Source organism: Trichoderma harzianum (genome assembly GCF_003025095.1).
Source record: "Trichoderma harzianum CBS 226.95 unplaced genomic scaffold M431scaffold_3, whole genome shotgun sequence".
Lineage (NCBI taxonomy): Eukaryota > Fungi > Ascomycota > Sordariomycetes > Hypocreales > Hypocreaceae > Trichoderma > Trichoderma harzianum.
The window spans coordinates 1,191,652-1,204,840 of NW_020209251.1; the positions used below are offsets into that span (position 1 = coordinate 1,191,652).

A 13,189-nucleotide genomic window follows, 5' to 3' on the forward strand; every position below is an offset into this window, starting at 1 on the left:
TCCTTACGCACACAACTGGTTGGTTGGTTGGCTGGCTGGCGTTCTTTCCTTTGTCATTCTTGATATCCTTTCCCTATCACTCAAGTGGGCAGCAGGGACTCTACGTGTGGCATATTTTGCGGTATTTGTACTGGTACGGGGACATTCTCATTTGTAAATAACTTAAACAATCCATAGACTGGTACCTCTAATGCTGAAAACAGGCGTGGATCAAATTGTGTCTCAACATGTAAAATCAACTTTTTCTCCCAGCAGAGCTTCCGACTCTTGAACGACTCCACTGAGTAGAGCTTGATGGCTTGACGCTGCTTCTTCGTTATCTAAAAGAATCTTCTCAAGTGTTAATCGAAATGTGCCGCGAAGCTGACGACGCAATGGATGTCTTCATCAGCAATTCCTCCGGTAATACTTGACAAATGCGTGCTAGTGGGAGGTCAGCCGGACAAGATGAGCAGGGCGTTGAGCTGAGACAAGCTGGAGGTTGCGAAATCCCGGGGTACGTACCTATCACCTCCGGCTCAGACACGTCACGTGCTCACCTGTTTGTCAATTAAACAGACGCGCCTGTTAGTATGTCATGAACGCGACTCATCGTGAATGGAAGCCTAGCATAACATTCAAGGCATCCAACCAACGCCTTTGCTTGCACAGATTCGACTGCTGCCCAACTGAATTCAGTGCACTCTCATATTCTCTGCTATAGATGAAAGGGTGATTCCGGTTGCCAATCAATGCCTGCGTACGCCCTCCCTCAGCTTAACTAACATGGTGCGACTCGGTTGTGATTAACAATAGCTTCCAGCCCGGGCGATCAACACCAGGAGTGGCCCAACCCCTTCGAGGAGGCCAAGCCGCGCATAGCAGGATGGTCAGCCAAGGAAATCGCCACAATCGCCTCGAGGCTTGACAAGCAGCTCGGCCCCGAATACATCTCTTCGCGCGCAGGTCCCGGTGGTTCACGGGTGCATTATCTCACTGCCGAAAAGGTCATCGGCCTCGCCAACGAGGTTTTCGGCTTCAACGGGTGGTCGTCCTCGATCCAAAACATCCAAGTCGATTTTGCCGACGAGAATCCAACGTCGCAGCGCGTCAGCATCGGGCTGTCTGTCATCGTTCGGGTCACTCTTCGAGATGGAACCTACCACGAGGATGTCGGCTACGGCTCAATAGAGAACGCCAAAGGGAAGGCGATGGCCTTTGAAAAGGCGAAAAAGGAGGGGACTACAGATGCTCTGAAACGAACGCTGAGGAACTTTGGCAATATTCTGGGTAACTGCATCTACGACCAAGACTACGTGAAGCAGGTTACCAAGATTAAGGCCCAGACCAACAAGAAGTTTGATCCGGATAATCTTCACCGACACTCGGATTTTGCCAAGAAGGAGGTGACCATGACCGGCAACGTGAGCAATGCTGGTAATAGCACCGCAGCCAATGTCGCTGTCACTGCTGCTACTGCTGCTCCCACGTCCGCAGCTGGAGGGTTCAAGATAGAACCAATGGACTCATTTGATGACTTCTTGGGGGGTATGCTGTCCTCAGATGGCTTTGAAGAGATTGAGGCTGAATATCTATAGAACTTGACGAAGCTGATTTCTGTGTGCCGGGAGATGGTCATCCCGATGAAATCATGCTTCCCAGCGCAGCCAACCCACCCAACGACAAGCCTGCTGCTAACGAATCAAGGCCGGGTCAACCAGCAAAGCCTATGCCGGGAAATAACTTGAATCGGCCGCCGCAGCCACAGCCGTATACTCCCCGACAAGGACAACCACCTCGACCACAGAATGCCCCGCCAAGCAAGGAGTCTCTAAATCAAACGATGGCTCCTCCTCCTCAGGCCCCTCCTCCGGGAGAGCCTGTGGCATTCTTCTCAGCGAGATCTACCATGCCTGATACAAACCAGGCTGGCAACCAAAGCCAGCAGAAGCAGCTCTTTAATCCCAAGGCCGAAAGCCCTTCGATACGAAAGACTCCTGGAATCGATCACACATCATCCAAGCCCGTTGCGAGGAACGGTCAGCATGTCCCTCCGGCTAACAGCCAAGCAACGTCTACACCAAGTGGCAACACCGGCGGCTTCACATCACTACGGCAGTCAATCGGCAGCTCTCAAGCCAGGGGCAATCCGATGAATCCATCTCTGGACCAAGCTCGTAGAATAGGAGCTCCGGGTGGTGGTCTGGGCAGTCCCCTTGCAAATCGAGGCCAATACAAACCTCCAACAATGAAACGAACGCTACCGAGCGAAGCCAATGGGGCTAATGGACCGAGGGCGCCATTGGCTGACATTCCAACAAATGCAGGCAACGGTAACAGCGAGGATGGGCTGGACGCAAAGAGGCAGAAAGTGGCATGACTCTAATGACAAGAGCAAAAGCGGCATTTGGGCATGACATGAGCATGGAGTCTTGGAGTTTTGGGTCGGTGATAAATGACAGCCCCCCTGTGATTTAGTTATTTGGGGCTTAGACAGATGTTGAATGTTTGGCCGAATATTTCCAATTCGTTATGAAATGGGTGTAATCTGGGGCAATTGATGTTTGATGTCTTCAACCCTGCCCCTACTCCTGATATTCAATGACTATGAAAGGCTTTATTCTCCCGACTACGTTTCGCTACACACTCGAATTCCCCCTGGCTCTCGGAACTTTCTCGGTAGTGCAGCTCAGATCGATGAAGTGCACAATATCGACGCCCACTCTGGCTGTCCTCAGTGAAGCATGCACATAATACGTTCTCCGCAAGTTTTCGTCATACCGAACTTTGACGGTCGTGTGTCTCTTTTTCCGCACGGCATTGCCTACTTTATTGGCATCTCGTAGATGAGGAGATATATTCAAATCATCAGGAAGCGCAACGCCAATCCACGGCTTTCCTTCCTCCTTCACACCTCCAAAAGCTAATATGAAATCGCTGCAATTTGTGAAGCTGGGATCAGGCCTGAAATGCGTGTAAGCAGCAAAGTCCTCTCTGCCACGAGTCTGGAACATGTGCTGGCGAGTATCCCACTCCGTCTCGGGGATGTAAGACAGCGGCGTGAAGAGAAAGGCCTGAGTGGGCGGGTTGACGCCCCTCCGAAAGATGAAGGAGTAGCTGAAGAGGGTCTCGAGGTAGAGCGAGCGGCTGGGGGAGACGTGCTTGGGGAGGAAGACGCGGATGCTGTGGAGGGGGTTTCCGCCGGGAGGGGTGGCGAAGCGGTCTGCTTCGACGCGGCTGTAGACGCCGCCGCCGTGGGACTTGATGAGGATGCCGATGTGACGGCGGCTTGATGATACGTTGCTGGTGGATATTGATGAGGAGGTTCCGTGGGGAGCAAAGTCGACGCAGTTCATGTCCATGAAGAAGATGCGGTCGCTGACGGGAAAGAGGTCGGAGTCTATGCGGAGGCCCTTGTTGGTGATGAGGAATTCGGTGCTGAACATGGGGTCGTTGATGAGATGAATGGATCCTGAGTTGACGAAGTCTGCGGGCGTGGAGGCGAACATGCCGTGATGTGTTTGCTTCTGATCCCCTGACAACGACAACGACGATGACGATGATGATAATGATGGCGATGGAGATGATGCTGTCCTCCACGCAAATAGGCTAGGGTCGTTCTTCTCCTTTGCAATTTCTTCCTGTAGACGCAAGAATGCTCGTGACCCTTCGCCGTAGATCATTGGCATGTTCACATCGAAGATGCCCAGCAGGCTATACGCCATGTCCTCGATGCGCGTCGTCTGTCGACTTGCCGCCCAGGCCATCTTCTGTGCGACAGGGAGCTGGCTTAGTCTTGCAGGATCCTTGAGAACAGCAGTGCTGATATTCGTAATCTGCGTAATAAGTTGTCTAAGAGTACTCTTCGTGCCTCGAAACGCCCACGTCTGATCATAAAACTTGAGGACCCGCGGTGCGATGAGTTCTTGCAGCGTCCAGCCCCGTGTGAACCACCGACACTTGGGCAACTGATAATGAACATGGCGATTGTCCGGCGGGAGATCCATGAGCCAGGCATAGCACACGTCCGCGTGGAGGTAGAACCGGAACATGGAGTTGATGGCCTCTGTCAGCTCGGAGCTGCTGGTCTTGTCGATGCAGCAGGTGTCGGCCCAGGCGTACTGCAGGCCGTCCTGCCTGGCGAGCTCGCAGAGCTTCTGGAGCTTGGTGAAGCCGCGTTTGCGGGAGCGGATGGCGTCGTGGGGGAAGTCTTGGAAGGTGACTTCTTGGTCTTCCCATGTGTGTGAGAGGATGGCGTATTTGGGGACGTCGGTTTCGAGGAATTCGACGAGGGTGAGGGTTTCGGTGTTGATGAGGCGCATGGCTGCGGCTGATGGAGGAGGTTTAGAAAGGAATTGGTATCTCTGGAGTTTACTTTTTCCATGTACAAGTAAGTGATGTTTATATTGATGCTATTCCTTGGTGTATACTATATTTAAACAAGGCAGACTGAGATCGATCATGGTGGAGGATCTGAAAGGATCTGAAAGGATCTGGACAGGGGTCTGTGTATGTGCTTAGCCTTGCATGGTAAGGTAAGAGGCTAGAATCCTAGCAAGTCTGTGAATCTACATTGTTGAAATAACGAAAAAGCGCTCACAAAAATAACCAAGTATCTAGTTAGTTGAAACGCGAATAATTTGCATGACATCTATTTTGGAGCTTCGGTCGGTGATGAAACGGCCTCAAATAGAGCATCTTCTATCTTCCATAGACTGCAGATGTCGTTCTCTCGTCCTGCATAGACTTGATTGTCTAGCGCCCATTCAAGTGTCCCTCCCTTCAAACCTAATTCCTCTCCTTCTCGCTTACACGAGTCGAAATCAATAATGACAGCATCATCCCCATCCATCATGATGTTTGATGGGTTCAAATCATTGTGTACAAGTCCTAACTCGTGCAAATGACGTAATCCTGCTTTGATCCCACTCAAACAATGGCTTTTGTTGAAATCTATCCCGTCTCGAAGCAATTGCGATAGAGTTACTGAGTATCTCGTGAAAACCAGTCCTCTTACCCGACCTTCTTTCACAACACAGCCTAGATACTGAGCAATATTGGGGTGCGGGTTTCTTCGCAGGATCTCGCACGCTTCGATCTCGGTCAATATTTGACGGCTGTATTCAGAAGCGTCGTGTGTATCTTCGTAATATAGAAGGCTGGGTCGCTTCAAATAGGAGGTTGAAGGTAGCGGATCGGCAGCGCGGGTGAACGTGGGATCAGCTAGAGGCCAGATATGGTCCGCGGGAATTCTAGAGATATCTAGACTATTGACGTCTATATGAGGAATTTGGTGCTGGCGGGAATTTGTTTTGGCATAGAAAAATTCGTCATCCGCTCCTTTCAGGATGATCTTGGTGTGGTCAAAAACGAGGTCGTCATCTTTCTCAATGAACGCCTCGCCGGTCTCGCAAATCTCCATCGTTGTCAATGAGAGCAGGTTAAATGGAATCAATAAAAGTGCGTAGTGGAGTTTCTTATTTGAATCATCACGACAAAGGTTGGATTACGAGGGTATGGGGACGTGCAGTTGAGTCACTTGGCGACACAACGCACGGCCATGGTAGATGTGTTGTAATTCAGAACCTTTACGAAGCGCCTAGCCCCCAGACATCTACATACCATGTCCATTACTGATAGAAATCAAAACTTGAAGATATAATGAGTCTATCTTGCCCCAGCCGTATTCAGTGGGATCATACGCGACATGATCAAATGCTTCCTCCCGCTTGCAAATGCTCAAAGCCAGGCGCGGTGCAAATTCGATTCCTCAGCGTGGCTCTGCGGGGTCCATACTCATATTGTGGATTAGCGCAAATAGTGTCATGAATCATCACAGGCGGAGTGCCAGAGTGGTTAATGGGTATGACTAGAAATCATATGGCTTCGGCCTCGCAGGTTCGAATCCTGTCTCCGTCGGATTTCAATTTTTGCTTCAATCGCGTTCATTGAGTTGAACAAATAAGCAAATGTTTTTTTTTATTTACCGCTCGCAATGTACTGACAATTCTTTCTTTTTTATCTCCTCATTCTTCCATATGTTGTTTCGCATCTCTCGGACCCTTCTGGTGGGGTTTCTTCTCTTCCTCATTATACTCGTAGTTTTTGATCTGGTTGCACGATATATTACCCTATACAAGTATGTTAAAATAAGCGGAAGTTGGAAAATTCATTTTTCGCTTGGAATAAGCAGTCATGTCTTATAATCACGTTTTCAGAGAATAATTACAACGTCAGCAGAAGCCCATTGATTGAGAGAATGTTGTAGCTTGTTGCTAAGGTCGTGAAGCTTGGACTTGGAAATTGAGACAATGCTTGATGTTCTCGGCCTTTTTGACGACACACTAGGTACAAGGCTTGAACAAGATAAGCTGTGCTGGAAATAATTGCTGATTGTAAAAAGATAAAATAGAGTTAGTAAATATATAAGACCATCATTCGCTGCAAGACCTATTCAAGGAATAAGAGTTCCATGTCCTCAGCTCTATTTAGCCCAAGTCCTAAGTCAACTTTCACACATCGCAAAGCCTTAGCTCTTAATAGCTACTCCCTCACTGTATTTTAGCCATGGCATAATGGATGTTTAGCATCTGCTTGAATTCTCATAGTCTTTTTATACCTAACACGTATGCTTCTATTAATTACCTCCTCCTAGTCTATAGCTGTCCCACCAAAGATTCTTATTACCACCTCTACCTCTGATAAAGAACTCCATTCCTAATCTTTGGCCTCCAAATCCCAACACCCATCAAAAAGCAAAGCCGTACAATTATCAAAACCGTGCACACCTCAACACAGTAAATACAATCAACCCCCTTCGAAACCCGTTCAAAAGGCCCTGCCAAGTGCACTGCAAAAGTCGTATCGTTTAGGCAAACGAAGTTCCAAACCAAGAGCACCACCTGAATCATACGCCACACCTTGATGTCGTCCGTGTAGTGCAGCAGCATCGCCGTCATGGCCGCCACAGTGGTCATGAGGGCAAACATTTGCTCGAGGACAAAGGCATCGCGGTGTTGTGAAGATGAACTGTTGAAGAAGATGGAGGAAGAGAAGGAGCCGTTGCGGAGATTGACGTAGCCGCTCCAGAGCATGATGAGAGGGTCGAGTTTTTGGAAGAAGAAGCGGTAGAAGATCCACATGTTTGCTGAGTTGCTTGATAAGGCAATCATGGTTGAGAGAGTTGAGGTGGTTTCTGTGGTAGGTTTGATATGAAAATTGCCTTATTTTGTTTGGCGTGATGGGCCAATTGAAGTTGACGTTTTGTGTATTCTGAAATTGATACCAGATTTTACCTACCAAGTACGGAGTACATATTCATCAATTTTTATAATCTTGTTCACTGTTGCACAGGATTTAGGCAGCCTTTCCGTCAAATTAAACGATTTCACAATCGCGAAGCCATTACGCGATCCTTTCAGGCAGCCACTCCACAGCGCTGGGGTTGGAAGAGCTGAACCAACAACAGACAAACAATGAACTGTTTCAACCCTAATCCACCGAAGAGAATCCCTGAATTGACTTTGCAATGCACTCTTATTGTGCTGCGTAGTCACACCAATGATAATTGCATATCTAATGTAGAGTGTAGTAGTAATACAGTAATTCATACATTCATCCCATTTGGAGAACAGCAGTGGCCATCTCCATGCCGTCTACAACTCACAAGAGTCTACCTCATACTTTCACTGAGGGCGTAGACGTTAATCTTGCAAGGCCTTGCTGAGCCTGCTTCACTCCCTCGGGAAACTGCATCTTGCCGCTCATCTCAATGCACTGTTCGTACTTTTTCCTCGCCAGCTCCGTCTTGCCTAGCATGGCTGCGATGTCGCCCCAGTTGCAAAGCGCAACAGCACAGGCCTCATCACATTCCGGCGTGCGATCATCGCCCTTGACGTCCTTGGCATGAACATATGCGTTCTGCGCCCAGTTAAGGCCAGCCTCGAGACATTCCTTGCGAGTCGTGGGCATGGAGGCATCAAGCAGCTCTTTCAACCCTTCAGATGGCTCCATTGTACCTGTAGCGTACAGGGGCTGCTGAGCAAACGCCGCCGCCAAGTTGTTCATAATAACCGCTCGGTGGCATGGGGTTTCGCATAAGCGGAGGGCCTGGAAGAATAGGGGGATGGCAAGCTGGAACTGATCGCGTCGCTCATAGTCTCGACCAAGTGACTCCATTGATCCGCCGAGTTCTTCAGGGCTGAGCCACTTCTCTTCTCCGGGCTTGGGCCCATCGATTTTTCGTCTGCGGAATTCCTTGAGAGAGGTTTCGACCGCCCAGACCAGATGCTCACGGGACTTGTCCGGGTTGAGCACATGCTCATCTGAGTATAATTCACCAAGTTTAACGCTTGTCGAAATTGCCTTGGAAAGCAATCTTTCTCGTTTGCGCCACAACGTCTCATTTGGCTCTGGGGGAGTGGTGGCGTCATCTTCTTGGCTGGTTTTACCATCAGAAGCTGCATTCACAGTAATAGTCTTCTGTGCGTCGCCAACATATCGCCCTTCGTTATCCACCTTGCCGTCCTTGACAGATTGCTCCATGACATCAATCCATTTCTTGCAGTCTCCAAGAACAGATTCAAGAACGTCAATGGCCGCCTTGTGGCTGTTGATCTTCTCAAGCCAGAACGCTACCTGGATCCTGATGCCCAACACTTCGTCGGAGAAAGGGTCTAGGCCAACTTCGGCACACTGCTCCATTGCCTTCTTGTAATATCTCAAAGCAAGCTCGGGATCTGGTTTGATGTTGGTGTAGTAGATAGCGCGACGTAGAGTGTTTGCGACTGGTTCGGGGTACCTGCTAAACTGCGAGTTGTAGAAAGTGTTGATGTACGCTCGAATCGCAACAGCAGAGAAGACGAAAGTGAACAACAGGCTGGGAAAACGTTAGAATATAAGAGTTTTGTATCCTGGTAATAAGAAACATACAGAAGAACATTCAGCGTGGTTACACCTGGGTTCTCGCGATATGATTGCCGGATGCCTCGAGGGCTTAGCGCAACAACGAGGTTCCGTAGACTGACTCCGAGCGCACGCCCCGCGAACTGACGAAACGTGATCTGAGGCTTCCCCTGTGCTGAATCTTTGTCTTGAGGCGTTTGAGACGTCGATTGATGCCGTTTTTGCTGGGGTCGCAGGGCCACAACAGCCCGCAGGTGGACAGTGGCAGCGGGTGATTTGACCTGGACAGAGAGCAGGCCAGTAGTGGCATGGCGGAGACATTGGCCTCGAACCGGCCTCAGCGAGGCGACTGCCGATATCGACATTGCTTCAGTGTCTGCGCATGCAAAAGAATAGCTGTAATGGGTTGAGTTGTTGTGGCTTGAAGCCTGAGGCTCGAAGCTTGAAGCTGGAAATATTTCCCCATGACGGCATCTGATAGAGTGAATCTAGAGAGCAGTTGGTCCGTGCGCTCGCGCCTCCCGTGCCGAGGAAGGTGGGGTTGGAGGGCAGAATCCCGAAGCTCAATATCATCAACAGGTATCATAGCTAAACTCTTCTATCCTTCACCTCAACCCGTGAATCTCAGCTAAAAAAAAATGTCTGGAAAATTCGAGCCCAAAGTCCCTGTCCAGCTGGACCCTCCCAAGAGCGATCCCATCTCTCTCGAGGCTCTGGCTGCTGCCAACGGTAAGTTGAATGTTTGGCGCCCACCACATCCTCGGCCGGCTGTCTACTGGAGCTGTGCCGGATTCACGGCAATATCATAATGGCAACGTGAAAATGTCACTTTTAGAGTCGTAAATCCATAGTCTCACCTCTATGGAAGGTTCATGACGGTTTATGACATCTAAATCGCCGCCGAACTCTCCATCTGCAGCACAACCTTGCTCATCATCACATGCGCTCTCGGCTAACCCGGTTCTCCAACAGGTGTTGATGGAGCAAAGACCTACGTTGCAATCAAGGTATATTCATAATATTACATCTCTAACTCCAAATTGTCACATACAGCTTACATGTAGTCTCAAAGGGCAAAGTCTATGATGTGACTGGCAACAAGGCGTATCAGCCTGGAGGCTCATACCACGGTATGTATCTTGTCTCTTCCTTGCCGCGCCCATCATAATGCTGCCTCACATAACTGTGCAAGAACTGACAGAATCAACCAGTCTTTGTTGGAAAGGATGCTTCCAGAGCACTGGGAAAGACATCAACCAAGCCCGAAGATGTCGTGCCAGAGTGGCAAGACCTCAGCGACAAGGAAAAGGGGACTCTCGAGGACTGGGTGACGTTCTTTTCCAAGCGATACAACGTAGTGGGAGTTGTCGAAGGTGCCACCAACTTATAAGCACACCGGGATGGACCTGTGGATATAGACGCGAGGCGTGGGCGCTTGGCACAGCGCATACTGTCACATACTGAGCTGAAATGCTTTGGCATGCGCCATGATTATAGCAGAATATTCTCATCATTTTCTCAAAGTACAATCCCCTGCTGCAAGTACCAAAGCTTTTTACTGTTCAACAACTACTGTAGGCATAAGTACCGTAACAGTCTCGGGATCCCCTCCCAATAAGCACCTCCACTCTTCGGGATCGCCATTTTTTTTTTTGTTGAACTCCCGCCTACCGCAGCAATGCAATAAGTTACGATGCACCGAATGAAACACCGCCGCTTATATTGTCCGCATTCAGCCATAGTATGGCATGCAGTGAGAGCAATTTACATCACAGACAGTAAGAGACCATGGGCGTCGTGGGGCTGGTCGGGTACGGGTATAGTACACTTCTGGGAATTATATGTACACTGCCCATTAAACCCACACGCCCGTATCTCATCTCCAACCACTGATAAAGAGAAGAAGAATACACACGTATATACCTTCTTAAATGTACATGCTTCCAACTGTAAATAGCACGAGAATTAGTGTATGTACAGCCATGTAAACCCTCCGTACCACGCCCTCCCCGTCAACAGGATGAGATACACTAGCATCATACACCCCCGCGGCACAACGACGAGTCGAATGAGGTGAAACATGCATAAATTTGCATCGGGCCTCCCAGACTGCAGTTCCGTAGAAAGACCAAGCGAGGATATATTGCTTTCAAGCGACGGAAGTGAAGCCGCCCAACCAAGTGTGTTACACCCCCCGTGTAACTCGCAGAGATGCCTCCTTGCATCAGAAGCAATACTATGTACTGGCTGCTCTACTGGCTCGGGGAATGATACGGAAAGGCCTACATGCTCTTGGGACGTCGTCTTCAATTTAGCGTGTCATTCAGAGTCCACCTCAACGCTGCGTACGAGTCAAGTAACTTGGCAACCAACATTGCTGTCCCTCCATGCTCTCTTGAACCTGGCCGTTTCTTTTCTTTTTCCATCCAGACAGACCCGCCATCAGCCGCAAATCCTTTGCATCCAACCATGCTTCAACAACCATGGCTCGAAAACAGGTTTATGTGCACTCCCTCAGGCCCATAACCAAGCCCCCCCCCCCCCCCCCCCCCCCCCNAGCTTGCGGTCTCAGTCGCCCGTCCCGATCCCTGTTATCCGAATCCACGGCGCAATATCGTTCACTCATCATTGAACACCCCGATGCGATACGCCCACGGGAGAGCCCTTGACAAGGCACTCATCACACGGAACTGCCTGTCGCCATGAGCTGCGGAGCACCTTGACTCCTAGGCACCCATGGTTGGGATCGTTGCGCGCAAAGTGGCAGTAGGACTTGAGCCGGACCTGGGAGTGGTTGCAGGTGAAGAGGAATTCCTCCCAGTCGCACATTATGGGCAACGATTCGAGGGAGTAAGCTGATGAATTCACGACGAGACTCTATTAGCAATGCTACAGCATCATGGGTTGGTGCTTCGTATCGTATCCTTACCACAAGATTCGGCGAGATCTTATCTGGATCAAATTGGTATTCGTTGCGAATCCTCTTATGGAGCTCGACCTGTGAGAGTATCGGAGATAAAGTCTACTCCGGTGAAGGGAAACGGGGCTTTGGGAAGCTTTTTATGTGTGAACCGTACAGGCAGAAGTCCCCGATGGCCTCTTAGATTAATGAGAATTCGCTTCCAAGTGGCAAGCATCTCTCCATGACGACTGACTCTATGATTCTCTCTATCCAGTCCAACCAACATAGAAACAAACACAGGTGCATGAGGTGGACGCAAGGAGGCAGACGCCATAGCATCATATGAGAGCATCGTACATGCGAGCACGGATGTCGTAACATTGTGTGGCTGCCCCCCTTTAGAGGCCATCTCGGGGGGAAGTGATAAGTCACATATATGTGCTCCATTCTGTGCCACGGTTGTTGTCGAATCTAGATTCTCCTAGTGGACTGTTCTCCCTAAAGTAGCAGTGCGAGTTACACGGAACGTTCAACCAACAGTCACCTACCAAGTATGAGGAGGGGGAGGAGGAAAGATGATCTCAGATCTCAGAGTGGGTGGTGCTATCAACATCATGCTGCTGTGCGCCCTCTTGGAGGAGCATGTACAAGTAGGGTTTTCAGCTGCCCAACCTCTCTCGTTTTGTTTGGTCAGGGAGCTGAAATGCGCATTAACAACCTACATGTACTATCTATCTCATCCGCACACACCTGATGTCGAGCGCTGAACACCCACCCCATATCAAATGAGAAAAAAAAAAGCAAAGAGGGAAAAAGAAACGACAGTCCGGCCATTCACCCTTCTCGGGTGTGTACAAGGAAATGTTTGTTCCCTCTTCTTGTACGTCCTATCATCTCCGCAAACACTCCATTCTGGCTGGGGTGTGTTACCTCCGTGAACCACATCCCCATGCCATGCCCGCGAATCACAACCTCGCATGTCAAGTTGGGGGCCAATGGCCAATGCAAAGCTGGCAAGACAAGGGGAATAGTCCCCGGGCGCTTACGGTGCCGTCTGAGGAAACCAACAAATTCCATTATCAACGCCTTTGCGTTAACAGCAAGGGTTGATGCCAACTGAGCGGGGGTGTTTACGAGCTTGACTTATTATCTTTGTTCTCGTTAGGGCGTGTCTTCCCGTGGGAGCGGTTTCCGGGTACCCGGATTCGCTAAAGAGAGACAAGCAAGGCCAAGTAAGCGTACTCCGTATACCAGCTGCAGTATCTGACTTGAAAATCAAAATGCCTCAAGCGCCGCGAGTGTTTGTGATGAGATTCCTGCCTGAATGAAGCATATCCGTGATAGGGTTTTCGGGCTCAAATCCCGACTTGGCAACGAACCCATGGTCCAATCCACCCTTGTGCT

General features: G+C 49.7%; 8 protein-coding genes and 1 non-coding gene across 9 annotated transcripts; 3 read left to right on the plus strand and 6 right to left on the minus strand.

The window, feature by feature from the left end:
- Window positions 1-233: 233 nt before the first annotated feature.
- M431DRAFT_347455 (hypothetical protein) lies at window positions 234-2,489 on the plus strand. The gene is made up of 4 exons (XM_024914454.1): window positions 234-496; window positions 559-739; window positions 803-1,527; window positions 1,578-2,489. Exons 2-4 carry the CDS (start codon window positions 732-734, stop codon window positions 2,357-2,359), a joined length of 1,515 nt encoding a protein of 504 aa, XP_024777348.1. The 5' UTR covers window positions 234-496; window positions 559-731; the 3' UTR covers window positions 2,360-2,489.
- An 888-nt stretch (window positions 2,490-3,377) lies between these two features.
- Window positions 3,378-4,301, minus strand: M431DRAFT_67798 (hypothetical protein; the record flags this gene model as incomplete). Its single annotated transcript, XM_024921745.1, has 1 exon — window positions 3,378-4,301. A coding segment is annotated over one exon (924 nt), but the record flags the coding sequence as incomplete, so codon positions are not given.
- A 329-nt stretch (window positions 4,302-4,630) lies between these two features.
- M431DRAFT_109321 (hypothetical protein) lies at window positions 4,631-5,413 on the minus strand (the record flags this gene model as incomplete). Its single annotated transcript, XM_024911708.1, has 1 exon — window positions 4,631-5,413. The coding sequence occupies exon 1, from the start codon at window positions 5,399-5,401 to the stop codon at window positions 4,631-4,633; it is 771 nt and encodes a 256-aa protein (XP_024777350.1). The 5' UTR covers window positions 5,402-5,413.
- Window positions 5,414-5,817: 404 nt separating this feature from the next.
- On the plus strand, window positions 5,818-5,898 carry M431DRAFT_t48. Its single transcript has one exon. It is a non-coding gene; the product is annotated as a tRNA-Ser (tRNA).
- A 674-nt stretch (window positions 5,899-6,572) lies between these two features.
- M431DRAFT_347586 (hypothetical protein) lies at window positions 6,573-7,404 on the minus strand. Its single transcript, XM_024914455.1, has one exon. The coding sequence runs from the start codon at window positions 7,149-7,151 to the stop codon at window positions 6,672-6,674; it is 480 nt and encodes a 159-aa protein (XP_024777351.1). The 5' UTR covers window positions 7,152-7,404; the 3' UTR covers window positions 6,573-6,671.
- A 252-nt stretch (window positions 7,405-7,656) lies between these two features.
- M431DRAFT_479248 (hypothetical protein) lies at window positions 7,657-9,248 on the minus strand (the record flags this gene model as incomplete). The annotated part of the gene is made up of 2 exons (XM_024915753.1): window positions 7,657-8,857; window positions 8,911-9,248. 2 exons carry the CDS (start codon window positions 9,246-9,248, stop codon window positions 7,657-7,659), a joined length of 1,539 nt encoding a protein of 512 aa, XP_024777352.1.
- A 222-nt stretch (window positions 9,249-9,470) lies between these two features.
- Window positions 9,471-10,424, plus strand: M431DRAFT_505246 (hypothetical protein). The gene is made up of 4 exons (XM_024918605.1): window positions 9,471-9,612; window positions 9,856-9,890; window positions 9,956-10,013; window positions 10,095-10,424. The coding sequence occupies exons 1-4, from the start codon at window positions 9,522-9,524 to the stop codon at window positions 10,271-10,273; spliced, it is 363 nt and encodes a 120-aa protein (XP_024777353.1). The 5' UTR covers window positions 9,471-9,521; the 3' UTR covers window positions 10,274-10,424.
- Window positions 10,425-11,432: 1,008 nt separating this feature from the next.
- On the minus strand, window positions 11,433-11,739 carry M431DRAFT_505248 (hypothetical protein). The gene has a single exon (XM_024918606.1). The coding sequence runs from the start codon at window positions 11,710-11,712 to the stop codon at window positions 11,509-11,511; it is 204 nt and encodes a 67-aa protein (XP_024777354.1). The 5' UTR covers window positions 11,713-11,739; the 3' UTR covers window positions 11,433-11,508.
- M431DRAFT_505251 (hypothetical protein) lies at window positions 11,661-12,312 on the minus strand. The gene has a single exon (XM_024918607.1). The coding sequence runs from the start codon at window positions 12,192-12,194 to the stop codon at window positions 11,868-11,870; it is 327 nt and encodes a 108-aa protein (XP_024777355.1). The 5' UTR covers window positions 12,195-12,312; the 3' UTR covers window positions 11,661-11,867.
- Window positions 12,313-13,189: the final 877 nt, after the last annotated feature.

Bases quoted from the DNA above. Each gene is read 5' to 3' on its own strand.
- M431DRAFT_347455 (XM_024914454.1), top strand. The intron at 1,528-1,577 runs GTATGCTGTCCT...GAATATCTATAG, and splicing joins ATTTGATGACTTCTTGGGGG to AACTTGACGAAGCTGATTTC.
- M431DRAFT_347586 (XM_024914455.1), bottom strand. From the start codon at position 7,151: ATGATTGCCTTATCAAGCAACTCAGCAAACATGTGGATCTTCTACCGC.
- M431DRAFT_505246 (XM_024918605.1), top strand. From the start codon at position 9,522: ATGTCTGGAAAATTCGAGCCCAAAGTCCCTGTCCAGCTGGACCCTCCC. The intron at 9,613-9,855 runs GTAAGTTGAATG...GTTCTCCAACAG, and splicing joins GGCTCTGGCTGCTGCCAACG to GTGTTGATGGAGCAAAGACC. The intron at 9,891-9,955 runs GTATATTCATAA...GTAGTCTCAAAG, and splicing joins AGACCTACGTTGCAATCAAG to GGCAAAGTCTATGATGTGAC.
- M431DRAFT_505248 (XM_024918606.1), bottom strand. From the start codon at position 11,712: ATGTGCGACTGGGAGGAATTCCTCTTCACCTGCAACCACTCCCAGGTC.
- M431DRAFT_505251 (XM_024918607.1), bottom strand. From the start codon at position 12,194: ATGGCCTCTAAAGGGGGGCAGCCACACAATGTTACGACATCCGTGCTC.